The 14,617-nt window shown below is 32.1% G+C and overlaps 1 protein-coding gene across 4 annotated transcripts; it reads right to left on the minus strand.

Moving 5' to 3' along the window:
* Positions 1 to 4,497: 4,497 nt before the first annotated feature.
* On the minus strand, positions 4,498 to 12,672 carry ECT10 (evolutionarily conserved C-terminal region 10). Of its 4 annotated transcripts, none has more exons than XM_022302363.2 (8): positions 12,374 to 12,672; positions 11,518 to 11,555; positions 11,229 to 11,406; positions 9,270 to 9,349; positions 8,772 to 9,176; positions 7,184 to 7,717; positions 6,291 to 6,503; positions 4,498 to 5,734 (listed from the first exon to the last, which is right to left on the minus strand). In XM_022302363.2, exons 1-8 carry the CDS (start codon positions 12,414 to 12,416, stop codon positions 5,423 to 5,425), a joined length of 1,803 nt encoding a protein of 600 aa, XP_022158055.1. In that variant the 5' UTR covers positions 12,417 to 12,672; the 3' UTR covers positions 4,498 to 5,422. The 4 variants fall into 4 exon arrangements, with proteins under 4 accessions (XP_022158055.1, XP_022158057.1, XP_022158056.1 ...); XM_022302365.2 differs by having other exon boundaries at positions 11,518 to 11,584; positions 12,374 to 12,671; XM_022302364.2 differs by having other exon boundaries at positions 12,254 to 12,671.
* Between the last annotated feature and the right edge of the window lie 1,945 nt (positions 12,673 to 14,617).

Raw genomic sequence — 14,617 nt, forward strand, 5'->3', positions numbered from 1 at the left:
ATGTTCATTGTTGGTAGACCTTATTGTAATACAAAACTGTGTAGGGTTGCCAATTGAGCGGGATCGAGATGCATTCTTCATCTTCGATCCCATGAGTACTCTCATTTTGAACACTTTTTTTTAACAGTTTATTATCCCATCAAGTAAGTATGCATCTTCCGTACTTACTACCATTAAAAATTTGACAATTAAAATATATAGGTGTTAATTTTTTAAATCCGATTAAGTAACCACGACATCTAAACATTATCTATTTCTATATTTATTATAACACACACATAAACTTTCTTGCTGTAATTATTACTTATTACAACTTTGTTTTTGATTAAATCACTTACTCTCAAATTTCTAATTTCTATTCTCAAATCACGAACTAAGAACTTTCTTTCCTGCTAGAAGGATCGAATCTCCTCCATGATGTAATGATTCTAAAGAAAAAAACTAAAAAACAAAAACAAAAGTGTTGAAAAAAGAAAAAATTAAAAAAAAAAGTGTTGAAAAAAAATGGGGAAGAAATCTTGAGAGTGAAGGGAAGAATGAGATGCGTGCGATTCCATCCACAATGATTTCTTCCACATGAAATTAAATAATAATAATAATAATAATAATTGATATAAGAACAGAAACAAGAAAAAAAAAAAAAACTTCTTCGTCGTCTTTCGCTCCATCACTGTTCACAATTCAAGCTTTCATCGGTTTTCCATGGAGGTCGTTGATTTGAAGGTGTGCTTGCATTGCAAGGCCTGCGAAAAAGCACTTCGAAAAGTGCTTTGCAAAATCAGAGGTATGTTATTCATTTTCGATTGGAGTATCGTTTAGTCTCTAAACTTTAGTTTATAATGATTCAATTATTGTACTTTTAAATTAGTAATAAATTTAGTCTCTATTATCTAATGTTTGTAACGATTGAATCCTTATGTCAAAAAACATATTATTAAAATTTCATAAGGTTTTTGGTATGCGTCGATGAGACGAAATAGGATTCTTGTATTATGCCATGTAAGTTGACGATCTATCTAATATTAATATTTACCAACAATGAATGATTAAATTGAAGACTTTTTAAACATTAGAGACTAAATTAAAAAACTACTCAAATATTAGGGTCAAATATTAGGGACGAATAATGTATATTTTTAACCAATTATATATTTTACCCTTGAATTTTTAGAGATATGCCTAATAGTCCTCTAAATTTTAGGAGTGTTTAAATAGGTTTTTTAATTTTTAATGTTGTATTTAATAGATCTGTTTTAAGAGGTGTCTAACAAGTTATTGAATTTTTAATTATGTATTTAATAGTTTTTTGCTCTAAATTTTGAGACACTTTTTAAAGTTCATAAATTTATTAGATATAAAATTTAAAGCGTGGTAGAGATTTAATAAGATACAATAAAGTTATAAATTTTATTTCGTATTAAAATAACTAAAGAAAATTATATTAATATATTAAAGGGTTTGTTCTGATTGATGGAAATATATGATTGTACTATTTTTTTAAAAAAAAAAGAAATATATGATTGCTATATTGTAGTTGTAATTGTGTCATCCACGAAAAAGGTATCGAGTGATTCTCTCTTTCTAAAATGAGACCATCATCCAAAATTTAAAAACTTATAATTTAGTTATAAGAATTTGAGAAAAATGTATTTAAAACAATTGTTTTTTTCTTGTGTTTTTTAGTGTGTTCTTGCACCTGGTTTATATATTTAAAAGTGAAGTTGTATTTTTTTATTTAAAGGTACGAATGTGTGATCATAGTTTCAATTTGTACAATAATATCGACTTCTACAAATCATGCCATCACAATTTTCCAAATAGTTGAACGAGTTTTTATTTTTTTTTAGTACAACGATGTAGAGATGGGACATTGAACTTCCGACTCCTAGAAAATGAACAAAATGCCTTAACTATTGAACTAAGTTTATATTAGCTTCAGACTAATCTCTATAATTACATTTTTGGTGTAATTTTTAACATATTTTGATTTATATATTAATGTGTAGTGCATGACATGTGAGAAGAAGGAGTAATACTCAGTCACTTGTAAATAATAGATCAAGTTCCAACGTTAAAACCAATTTATACTACCATAATTAGTGAAAAATTAAAAACATGCATTAAAATAGTTTTACATGGAAAATCTATAGGATCGAAAAACACGGATGACATTTAAAAGTTTAAAATTCTCCGAAATAAAATAAAGACTAAATGTATTTTTTAATTTTTAATGTTTGAATATATATTTTTTAATTTAGTTTTTACTGTTTCAAAATTTCTAAAATATTGACAAAAATTTCTACCTTTTCTCTCTAAGGTAGTCTAAGGTCTCATCTAGGTTTTTATATTTTTTAACGAAGTTTATATCATGTTAGGTAAGAATCTTAACATTCATTGACAGAGCAAATATAATTGAAAAATGTTAAAATGTAAGTGACCAAATTTGACATTATCAAAATAATAGAGACTAAATTGAAAAAAAAAAGACTAAAGCATATATATTAGCCTAAAATAAATTTAAAAAATCAAAGACAAAAATATGATATAGAATATGAACAAACAGGAGTGAAGTGTGTGGAAATGAACATGGCATTGAACAAGATCACAGTTTTGGGTTACATGGATCGCAAAGTGGTCGTCAAGGAGGTGCGAAAGACAGGCAGAAGGGCTGAGGTTTTGCCGTCGCCACCGTGCCGCCGCCTCCCGCCGTCGCACCGGAGAACCCGACCAGCTGCAGCTGCCCTTAAATGCTTAATGCCTTCATGTTTTCTCTGAAATTCTCGAGCTTTCGAGTAAATATATGATGGTTTTTTCTTTAATGTTTTGCGTCATTTTTCGAACTTTACAATTTTATTATCCGTATACCAAACTTTTCTTAACAGAGTGCTGTGGTCATCACAAATTGGACTATGATTGAAATTTATAGATAAAGTTAGTATTTTTTAACGATGTTGTCGCATTTTTTTAATGACTCAATTGAGATCTAGTAAGTTATATTACACTAAATAGTTATGTAACCCTTTTTAATTAAATTAGAATATAAAATACTCTCAACTAAATTTATTAAATGTTTTTTGATACCATAGGATTATTTAAGATTAGAGTCAAAATTGAAAAATAACAAAATATCAAAAGTAGAGTTTTTTACTTTGCCTTTCGTTCTTTATCTTCACATAATTTTTAGATGCTCACGTGTTTAACCGGATTTGGCTTTACAAAGAGCATGCGTCACAAGATGCTAACGAAATTCTTCAAATAGCGGAGAATATCATTTCTCTAAAAAGAAAATTCTCAATTTTGAGAATCCAAAATTTACTCATCTCTATTTATCGTTGTTAGTTAAGAGAGATGGAGATGAATACTCAATTTCATCTCACTCATTTCTTATCTGACAATTGAGAAACTTGAATGGGACTAGCCATTCACTCACTTTTTTTCCTAACGTGCAGCGACAAGGAGCTCACTAATTATATCGTGTGTTCCAATGGTTTGTAGTTTAACTGAAAGATTAATAGAACATTATTATGTTTAAATACTTTTTTGACCATACTTTTGACATTATTAAATTAAAATACTATTTTAATTTCTATATTTCAACATTAGTTCATTTTAATCTCTATTCTATAATTTCAAGATACTCATTTGAATCCTTGTACTATCAAAACGTACATCTTACTCTTCTATACTTTTAAAACGTTTCCAACTTAAACTCTAATTGTAAAATTTTAATACAAATTTTATACACAATGAAAACCTTTAATACAAATTTAAGACAACATTTCAAAAAATTTGATTAGTGGATTGTCATGCCAAAATTATGATAAAAAGAAATGAAAATAAAATAAATAATCAAAATGGTCTCTTTTTAAAACACAATGACCAAAATAGACATTTTCCGAGTGTACGAAAATGAAACAAAACCGAAATCATGGAGTGAACGAATATTTAAACCTGAGCCAAAAAGACTCCATTAGAGATGACAGTGGACCTCAAATTTGATGGATCCTAAAAGATTTGAGATAAAATTGCCCATCCAAATTGCCCAAAAACACCATCCTAACATCTCAAAACACTCTCTTAAACAAACAAAATGCACATACTCTTTAAAGTCGTCATTATTTTGCTTCATACAATGCCAAAGCTTGAAGAACACTACTTTTCAAACCCTAAAGAGAAAAAAGTGCCATTTAGAAATACTTGCAAAGCAGACCTTTTAAGCTTCATTTTCAAACTTCTTCAAGTGCCCATTGAGTATAAAAAAAAATTAAATTAAAAAAAATCCTGAAAATTTCAAAGGCAATATTCTTCGGAACAAAGAAGAAAATAAAAAGCAGACAGACAACGAGTTGCTATAATGAAAACCTGGCCTGAATGCCTCAGGGAGTTACTGTAAATCAGATATCCCATCCTGAAGCAAACAACACGACACGCTCCAGTCTCGCAGGAATCGAAGCATCTGTTCAAAAGCAGAATAAGGTATGCACAAAGCTTACTCTGTGAGCAGGAAAAAGAGAAATTGACATAAAAGAGGGAGTAATTGTTGTACAATTTAACAGCAGATTACAATTCTTCAGAGTAATCTCACAAAACCTATCTCCCTAGCTCCTTCAGAAGTTCCTTGTGATATAGAGACATCTAGAATACCATATCAGACAATTAAAAAAAAAAAAAAGAAAAAAAAGAAAAGAAAAAGAAAAACACAAAGTGGCCACTCAAGTTAAATAATCCTCTCCTCTGTTGTAAAATTCACAGCAGCTGCCCCTGGACTTACTAAAGATACAACCCCCCATAAGGAAATATCAAATAAAACATGTCAACTCCCTAAAACAATGAAATTTTGATAATGCCTTTATTAATCTGCTTCACCAAAAGGGTAACTTTGTAAATACCCAGCACCCGAGCTATCGATAAGAAATGCAAACATAATCTACTCACTGCACACATGCTACATAAAACCCAACCCAACTAACCCCAACCCCAACCCCTTTTCAGAAACATCCACCACAAAATCCTTCCACTTGAGAAATGTCATCAACGCCTTCCAAGGGAATAAATCAGGGAAAATTCAATGCAAATTAAGCAATATTTAATCAGAAAAGCTTCTTGCCAAGCGCAAGTAGTCAATTTTCCTCCAGCTGCTTTGGGCAATTGAACATGAAAAAATGGTAAAAAGCGTCAGATATCATCTTCACTGCTATAGATTTCCAAAATACTGCCTCAGATGTTATCAGCTATTCGAGAACAGAAAATCAGTCACAAAGGGTGTCTCAAGATGCCAAATACCTATCAAACTTGTTCATCTAAATGCTTGAAGGAATCAAAGGAGTCCAATCTTACGGCAAAATACTCAATTCTGCTAACCATGTCCACTTTCAGATGATTGGACTTTCTTGATACTCAGACTCAAATAAGTCTCAGAAGTTTACTTTACCGGATCATCATCAAGTGAAACTGAAGCATCTATTCTAGACGTTGCACCCTTTTCAATTTCTGGTTTCTCTTTCTTACTATCATCAAGTCGCAGGGCTTGAGCAAACTGATCAGAAATTGAGCTAACAGAACCATCAGGAAGTGAATTTAGAGAATTTGCAGTTGAAAATAGCTGCTGTCTTGTTTTCCTTTCTTTCAAAATCCGCTCCCGCTCATCATAGAAATCAAAATCATCTATAATAGATGTTCGAGGATCATGGTCCTTGAAAATTTTCAACATCTCAAGACCTTGTTTCAGCGGCACCTGTCAATATATGATGGCATTAAGAAATAGCATCAAGAAGCATGAATGGAAGGACCCACAAAATTTAGGTGTACATATCTGAAAATGCAAAGTGCTCATTGATCAAGTACCCCAAGTGCAAAAACAAATTAAGGTCTGTTTTTCGAGACACACTAAAATGCAAATCCTTTGGGGTAATGGTTTCTTTTCATGAGGGCACAGTAGAAAAATGTAAATAATTGGTTTATATCATGATGGCCATCTAGCTAGCATTTAAAATCCTATAAGTTTCTTTGGCGCTAATGTAGTAAATAGTTATCCCGAGACAAGTTGAAGTGCATGCAAGCCGACTAGATGTATAAAAGAAGAAGAGGAGGAGCCTCCTAGACATGAGTTTTCAAGCTTCTTGCTAATACTACTCGGTTATAATCTTAAATAGTAATAGCCAACCAAACTCATTATACCAACTACCAAGAGACATCCTATAGCATAATAAAAGGTTCTACCTAGCAACAAACGTGCTTAATGCACATAGATGAGGAAGCAGTTATTAAAGAATGATGATATCAAATAATACCTCCTGAGAATCTCTGCTGTGCGTAACAGGTTTGTTATCATTATTTTCAAGTAAAACATGACGAAATCTAATATTAGGAACATCTTTGATAATATGCCACTTGACAGGAAATTGCCCACTCCACCTATCCTGCTGCCAGTAATCTGCATTTTTCTCAAAGTCAACAGGTCCAATCATTTCAGCTACACCACAAAATTGACCACTAGCATTAACCTGCAAGACAACACAACCAAATTGCTCATAAAATAACCCACTAAGAACTGTGGTCAAATAACAAATTTAAAAAAAAAAATTGAAAGAGCAACAAGAAGCAAGACAATGGAACCCACAGACATGTGGATGGAGAGACGATCAACAATTTGCATGTATAGCAATTGACGTTCAATTTTTAAAACAGTGTTCTACGTACTCTAGGGTGCTTAATAAATGAAAGTACCCCCCAGAGAAATAACTAATGTGTCACAAGACTTTAAAATTTGCCACTATTTGAGGCATAAATAGAAGATTATGAATAATTTTGTTGTTAGACTCTGATGCACAAACTAAAGCCATGCCTTGACAATGCACAGTACATACACAATGAGCAAAAATTGTTGCTAATTTTAGGTAAAAAAAAAAAAAAACCATTCCTTCTCTTTTGTTTAACCATTTTTATCAAAATTAATCCAGGAAATGATAAGCTGCCCTTATGGACCAGATGATACGCAGCCAGTTTCTGTGGCCACATAAAAAACAATAGTAGTAAGATAAAAAAAAACTCTAAAGGAGAATAAGTAATGCCAGCATAAAAAAAAGGCACTAGTATGCTTCTTATTTTCCTCCTGAAAACTGCTTGACTACTTCTCGAAATAATACCAAAAAAGAAAGTTTATTAAGAAGTCTCCAGAACTTACAGAGAAAAAGAGGAGAACTGGACAATTTCCTTGCATCTCTTTTGCCTCACGGTAAGCAGCATCCAGTTTCTTGTTACCATGTGGCGTACTAGCCCAAACTTTGTACTTGATACTTCTATGAACATTATCTTCACTAAATGACTTAATAATGAAAAACTTTGCAATCTCATAATCTGTTGCAAAATCTGGCCGATTGTAGGAATCAGGACTAATTGATGAAGTTGATAAATCATTTTTGCTTGCACCTGATGCAGTACTTAGTTCGCCTTTTCCCTTGGCCTTCAAAGCTCTTGGCCCCCGATTACGGTCACTAAAGATGCCATGTGGATCATTAAAAAGTGAAATTGAGTCCCGATCCCTGTCTCTTCCTCTGTCCTTCTCAAGGGTAAGCCGGCTACGATCATTCACAACTGGATATGAAATGGATGCACCACCAAAGTTAGAGCCTTGATAAGAACTGCTTAACGGGTACCGAGCATCAAAGGCACTTGAAACCAATCCAAATCCATGCATAGGTCTCTGTTGCAGAGAAACCTAAAATGAAAACAAGTCAATAATGAGAATAAAACAGAACAATTTATAATTAAAATCAAAATAATAGCTTTCCTCCAGGAGAACAAGAACGCATAACATGGAAAAATGGTTTTCATTGTACATGAAAAACCAGAGTTTCTAAAATTACGTAAGTGCACATATATCATGCTATGGGTGGTCAAGGAAATAAGAAAAAGAGAATGCCAACTAACTAGCTCAAGCTCGTTAACAATACATCTCATATTCAATAAGTGAATTTTGAAATGACTAAAACAGAAACTACACAATAAATTCCAATGTTTTAATGTTTTCAAGCCTTTTGCCCTCAAACTATCCCCAAGCTTTTAGCACCGGGGCTCACACTTGCTCTAAATCATAAGACGTTAGACTCACACCTCCATCAGAACGTACCCAAGCTTCAAGTCCTTACACCTCATGTAATAACTAGAAGAATTATACCAACTTTTTTTTATCTATTCTTCACTATGTAAAGTCCACGTGTTTGCTCAAAAAAGGAGGGGTCCACAACCATCATGCGATGGCTCAAATGGTTAATGAGGACCAATGTAAATAGCAAAGGACTTCCCTCAATCATTTATTATTGTTATTATAATTAAGAAACAATATTTTCTTTTATAAGAATAGAAGGACAAACAAGGCTGCAAATATGCCAGAAAGAAGCTATTTAAAAAATAATAATAACACCCCCTCCCACACAATAGAGCTGAAACAAAGCTTCATAAGGAGAGAACATGAAGAAAACTAATGCTGTCCTCTAGGTAGTATAAGTATACATCTATTCTGCTATCAAGCATAACATTTAGCTTGGAATTTCATTTATCATTCATAATTAATATGATATTTCTTCCTTGTCAAAAAATAAATTAATATAATATTACTTATCAATAAAACTAAGATGACAGTACATAATGAAGTTTTCAAGGATAAAATGTGACATGACTCAGCTCAAACAGGGATTTTAGGTTGTAGAAGCATCTATAATAACCTCTCCCAACAACCATAATACACTGCTTGCTTAAGTAAACAAACAAACCTGCCCAACATTCTGATCATTTGATCCAAGCATTCCCATCGGTTGTGGATAAGCTCCTGGAGACGTTAAAGAGCCTGAACCAAGATTTCCCCCACCAAAGGATCCAAAATTTAGCAAAAAACCTGTTCCTGGTCCATAAAGCATGTTCTCGAATGTACTACTCTCTGGTGGTATCATCTCCGTTGGTGAAACAGGAACTGCTGAAGATACGTGAGGCAAACCAGGTGCCGCTTGCTGTGGGTAGTATGATGGGGAGAACGGAACTTGTTGAGGAGAATATAGTTGTCCATCTAACATAACAGAAGGCATAGGAGTAGCAACCGGTGAATATTGTCCATATGCCATATCTGGATTGAAGCCATAACCAGAATGAAAAACAATAGATGGACTATCATTGTACATGACCTGATCCATGGAGAAATTAAAGGGTGAATTTGGTGCATTTAAATCTATTTTTAGATGGATCCAAGAATAGCATGTTTTCAAAAGTAAACTCACTGGCGATACAACAGGAAAACTATCGGCATTTACATATTGTGAATAAGCATCCCAAGCACCAGTACTACTTCCACCATATCCTGAAGTCAACACAAAGACATAACACGTTGGATAATTTGTCACTGCCAAATGAGTCAGAAAATTTGTAACAACTTTTGAAAATTGATATAAGATCTATTAATAACCAGGATCAACATAAAAAATGGTGTTTAAAAACAAAGGGCAGTTATGGTAGCAATCCCCTACGAAGTACAGAAGCAATATACTAATAGCCAGGACCCCCATTGAAAACTGATATATGACTAACCAGTATAGTCAAAAGGTGTTCAGAAGCAACACCATGAGGAACTACATTTCCTATTCTTTCTAAATGTATTACAAAGAGTTGTCCTCAAACAAAGGGCAGACTCCTTGATGCTTGCCATATGATTTGGAAGCAACACTAACCTAAGTAACTCACAGCTTTTGCAGTTGGTGTCTTACAGGCAAGAATGGAGATAAGATTCTGAAGCAGCTGCTACATTATGGTGCTCTTTTTATTTTTTATTTTTATTTTTTTTGGTGGGGGGGTGTGTGGTGGATTCTTTTTCCATGGCTCCTGAGGATTGAGGAAGCTTATGAATTCTTCTGTGAGGCTCTACGTGGATACCTATTCAAGAAGAAAGCAAAAGTATTTGGCTCAATGCCATTAATGTTTTCTTCAATAGAAGTATTTAATTGAAGAAATGGGAATCTTCAAATGTTTAGAGATCTTTAATTGAGATTTGAAATATTTTGCGTTTGTTTAGTCCTATTGGAGCTCCCTAGCATTCTTTTCTTCATGAATATTCTCTTTCTACAATTTATGCCAATTGGAAAAGTTTCTCTGCAACTCCTTAGGCTTCGGAGGGGTTTTCTTTCTCTTCTCCCCAGCGTAGAATTAATCTATTTAATGAAATATTTGTGTTTATTATAAGAAATAAATAAACATATTACGTATTTTATAATTCCCAAAATCATGGAGAACTGTACAAGAAACAGCCAAGAACTTGAAATCGTAAAAAATGCAGTAACAAAAATGTAGAACTGAAAATCAGGAGAAAAGGATGACCATGATCCTTTCATGAAGAATAAACACAAAAATGGGGTTACTCCCTCTCAAGGTCTACGGCAAGACCCTCCCTCAGCCTTATTTTGGCAGTGCTTCAGATGATCACTATTAAAATGGTATTTCTCCTTAATTATCTCAATAATGAGATAACACCATCCTTTTCTCGTTCAATAATTATTTAAAGATGTGAAAAACTTTGTATGGACTTTCTTTGAAGAGGCTTTAGGCTTGAAAATGGTGTGACGGTGTCTAAATTCTTGGTTATGGGTATAAATTGGGTCAGGGAAGAGATCAATAAGGCATAAGCGGCCATCAGATACTCCAAGTAATGCATCCTAGTTGAGCAATTGTCAACTAGTTAGTGTCCTAAATGCAAGCAGGGATAAAAGAAGATTATTGATTTTTGTGATGTATTCTTCGAGACTGTGTAAAAACTTATTCAGAAATTGACTTGTAAATATTCTCCCTTAGATGACTAGCTCCTAAAAACTTAATCCATATTCCTAGATGACGCTCATGACTGAACTCTATCAAAGCCATATTTTGAAAGATAGAGGAGCAAAGAATAACATTTTAGAGGATACAAAAATAACATTTCAGATAATATTATTTTGTTTTCTCAAAAGGACTATTAGAATTATAGTTTTCTTTAGTAAATGCCAATTCAAGAAGATTATTTAAGTTCTCGGGCTTTCTCCTCTGGGGACTCTATCATCTAGCCCATTGTATGTTTCATTCTCTTTATGAAATTTTCTTTTTTAGCAAAAAGAATAAAAAAAACACACACACACGCAAACACAAAAACACAAGGAGAATATAAGATGTACCGATCCTAAATAGATACCAGCAGGGAAGGATGAATGACTAACCACCATATTGTACATTGGGTTCATGTGAAGCATAAACATTCACAGGATGAACATTGCTAATACTTGTTCCTGCATCCATAGATACTTTTTGCTCTATGGCATCCCTTGATGGTCCAATAATGACTGCATTTGGAGAAGGATTTGATGATGCAATCCTTGCACCTTTGGGTGAGAGTTGCTGATAATGAATCAGGAAAAAATGGCAGAGATAAACATTAGTTGTCAAAAAAATATAAACATGGAGAGCAAAGTACAAGGAAAAACATCTAGACAAATTGAGTAGAATTACCGGCTCTTTAAGGTTATCTGGCCTTAGAGATCTTTCTCCTGCATAAATAATTGATTGTTCAGTGCCCCTATAGAGGACAAAAGTACTTAGAAAATATTTGTAGTATTGAAAGTAATCGATATCAACAAGACCATTCACACACTCCCTTATACTTCGACACCCTAGAAGAAGGTTAAATGATCAGTAAATATTTTTAATCCTCGGCAACTTTTATAGGAAACTTAACATGGCCAATTACCTAACCAGTCGAGAAATTCAACTACATATAGTGAAGCAACCCACTGCCAAAGGCCTTCAACAAATTAAGATTCAGACCAAGAAGGTATATTAAATTGTAATTAGTATTTTGTCCTATTAAATCTTATCAAGTAATAATCAAGATACTTCTCAGTCTATGGAGATCTGTCAAAGTATACCCCAAAGGGCATCTCATTGCATGCTCAGCAGGTCCACTGTCAACTCCAAGACTGGAAGTGGAGAAAAACAGTACTAAAAACAAAACAGTAATGATTTTAGCTCTCTGTCGGTGCATTTTTTGCGCAGAGAACATCAATACCACATGAAGCAAAAACCCTAGTATTAGAGAAGCAGCATACAAACAGTTAAATGAAAATGTTCTTGAGCAGACAATGTGAAGGGAACACTGTACATTCCCAATTTACAGACCCAAAATCCAAAAAATTCCATCACTCTCGAAAACACCCATGTTCAATTTCGCATGAAAACAAGATCTCACCAATCCGGAAGTTGACATGGCACGATTCCGCAAAAGAACAGACGGTTTTCACGAATTCGAAACTAGAAAAAGGAAACCAAACAATTAATTAGTGGTCAAAACAAGATGCAGAGAACATACCAATAGGAACGATTCGATCCTGCTCCTCCTCGGGACGTTCCATAAGTCAGAGATCAAGAGACAGCAGTAACCAAAATCCCCCAACACAAGTAGATTGGAACAACGAAAACCAAAGTGGAGGGTGGGAAGGAAAATCAAACAGAAAATATTTTAGAGGGATTTTGGGATTTGAATGGAAGAGAAGAAAAGGGTTTTAGGTTTTACGAGCCAATGATTTTTACCAAATCAAAAACTCTTATCGAAAATTTGTCTGTCTATGGCGGTTTCCGCTTAAAAACGTTGCTGGCAGTGGCCCATAAAGCCATCCGCATGCCGAAGACCTTACTCTAAACATTTAAATATTATTTTTAATCAAAGATAATTTTTCTTTTTTTTTCTTTTTTTTTCTTTTTTTTTTTTTTTTGAAAACCAAAGAGAAAATTTTCTAACTAAAGTATTTAAATAGCTAATTACGATAATAATTGAACTTTCTAAATATACAAATTTTACCAAAAAAGAAAAAGAAAACATGATCCAAATCAAAATCAAATCCAGTAATAAAAGTCACGTTATATTATATTTGAAAAAAAATTTAAAAATTGATACTTTTTACAAAATATAAGTTTCTCTGTTTTTTAATTTTAATTTTCAACTTTTGAAATATCTATTTTAATTCTTGTATTAAAAAAAAGTAAACTTTTATAATTTACCTAATTATTCCCTAACATATTTTTAAATCACAACAAATCTTTAATACATTAATGATTTATCCACACATTTCAAAGTTGAAATACGAACAATTGAGAGGAATTTTTATTTCTAAGCAATTTAGCAATTTAGAAATCTTACACCCCGATTGGAAATTTAGATTCACTTAATCAAATGGATCCAGCAAATACGAGTTTGACAGGATTTTGGATATTTGTTTTTGAAAACTGTTTTCTGATTCTCTGATTCAAACGTAGAAATTCTGAAAACTATTTTTTTAATGTTTTCAGTGTTTTCAAATTCAGAATTTGAAATTTTGGAGATGCAGAATTACATTAAAAATGATAAAAACTTTGATAAATATATTACTTTATTTTATAAACTCATTTTATGTTTGTTAAAATTAAAATATGTAAAATATAATGTATTTTAAATTATATAACCTTGTAAAATAACAATTATACAAAATTCATAAAAAATGTTAATAAATTAATTAATATAAGTTTAGATTAAACTAAAATTTAGTTTGCAACTGCACTGAAAACAAAGAATACAATTCTGGTTTTCATTAAATCCATGGTTTTCAAATTTCTGTTTTCTGATTACCAACAAACGCACCCTTAGATTTCCATTGAATTAGATTTAGAAACAAAATTAAGATTAGTATTTCAATTGATGCTCCACAACTCAAACAAATTTTTCTCTAATTTAGGGAGAATTATAGAGATAATTTTATTGTGTTTTTTTAGGTTCTATTTATAGGAGCCTAGTAGCCAAATTCAAATATTTATCTTTTAATATCTTGTAAATTAATTTAAATTCTATAAATTTCATTCAAATATATATTTCATCTATACATCTTATATATTAATAAAATGTAATTTTTATGTATCAAATATATTAATTTATTACTTTTTTTATTAATTCTAAAAAAATATTATTCTTTTTATTTAGTGTATTCAATACATTTTTTTTCAATTAAATTATTAATATATATAGCAGTTTCTAACCTGATAAATATTATTTTTAATCGAAGATAATTTTTTCAAGCCAACGGGAAAAGAGATCATCTATCTAAAATATTTAAATAGGTGATTATGATAATAATTTGTCTTTCCATATCTATCATTTTTTAATCTCATTTCAGTCAGGGAGGTATTTATATAAATAGTATAAAATAAATATATAATTTTTTTATACGTGACATAATCAAGATCATACTAGACAAAAAAAATAAAAATAAAAAATTGTGATCTATTTTTCCTAGTACATATATCTAGTGAAATTTCTCTTTATTTTAATTTTCAATTTTTAAAATATCTGTTGACGACGAATTCCGAGAAGAGACCATGTGTCCTTCGAACGAGTAGGTTCGCCTGAAAATAGGAAGACCTGCAACAAAAAACTTGACGTCGGTGCAGTGTCCCACCTAAAGTACTTCGACGGCCAAGTCAGTAATCAGATTAGGAAATAGGAAAAAGACACCCTAAGTGTGAGTGACAGGTTTTTCACTTACTTGAAGAATGTAAGGGTTCTTCCTTATATAGCTTCGAGCGG

This window comes from Momordica charantia, assembly GCF_013281855.1.
Source record: "Momordica charantia cultivar OHB3-1 chromosome 6 unlocalized genomic scaffold, Mcharantia_2.0 BLBB01000006.1, whole genome shotgun sequence".
Lineage (NCBI taxonomy): Eukaryota > Viridiplantae > Streptophyta > Magnoliopsida > Cucurbitales > Cucurbitaceae > Momordica > Momordica charantia.

What these genes read in the sequence shown, in the direction of transcription:
- ECT10 (XM_022302363.2), bottom strand. Translation starts at nt 12,416, where the DNA reads ATGGAACGTCCCGAGGAGGAGCAGGATCGAATCGTTCCTATTG. An exon ending in CAGATAACCTTAAAGAGCCG is followed by an intron (nt 11,407 to 11,517) that starts GTAATTCTACTC and finishes ATTCATTATCAG; the next exon opens with CAACTCTCACCCAAAGGTGC. An exon ending in ATGATCAGAATGTTGGGCAG is followed by an intron (nt 7,718 to 8,771) that starts GTTTGTTTGTTT and finishes TTTTCATTTTAG; the next exon opens with GTTTCTCTGCAACAGAGACC.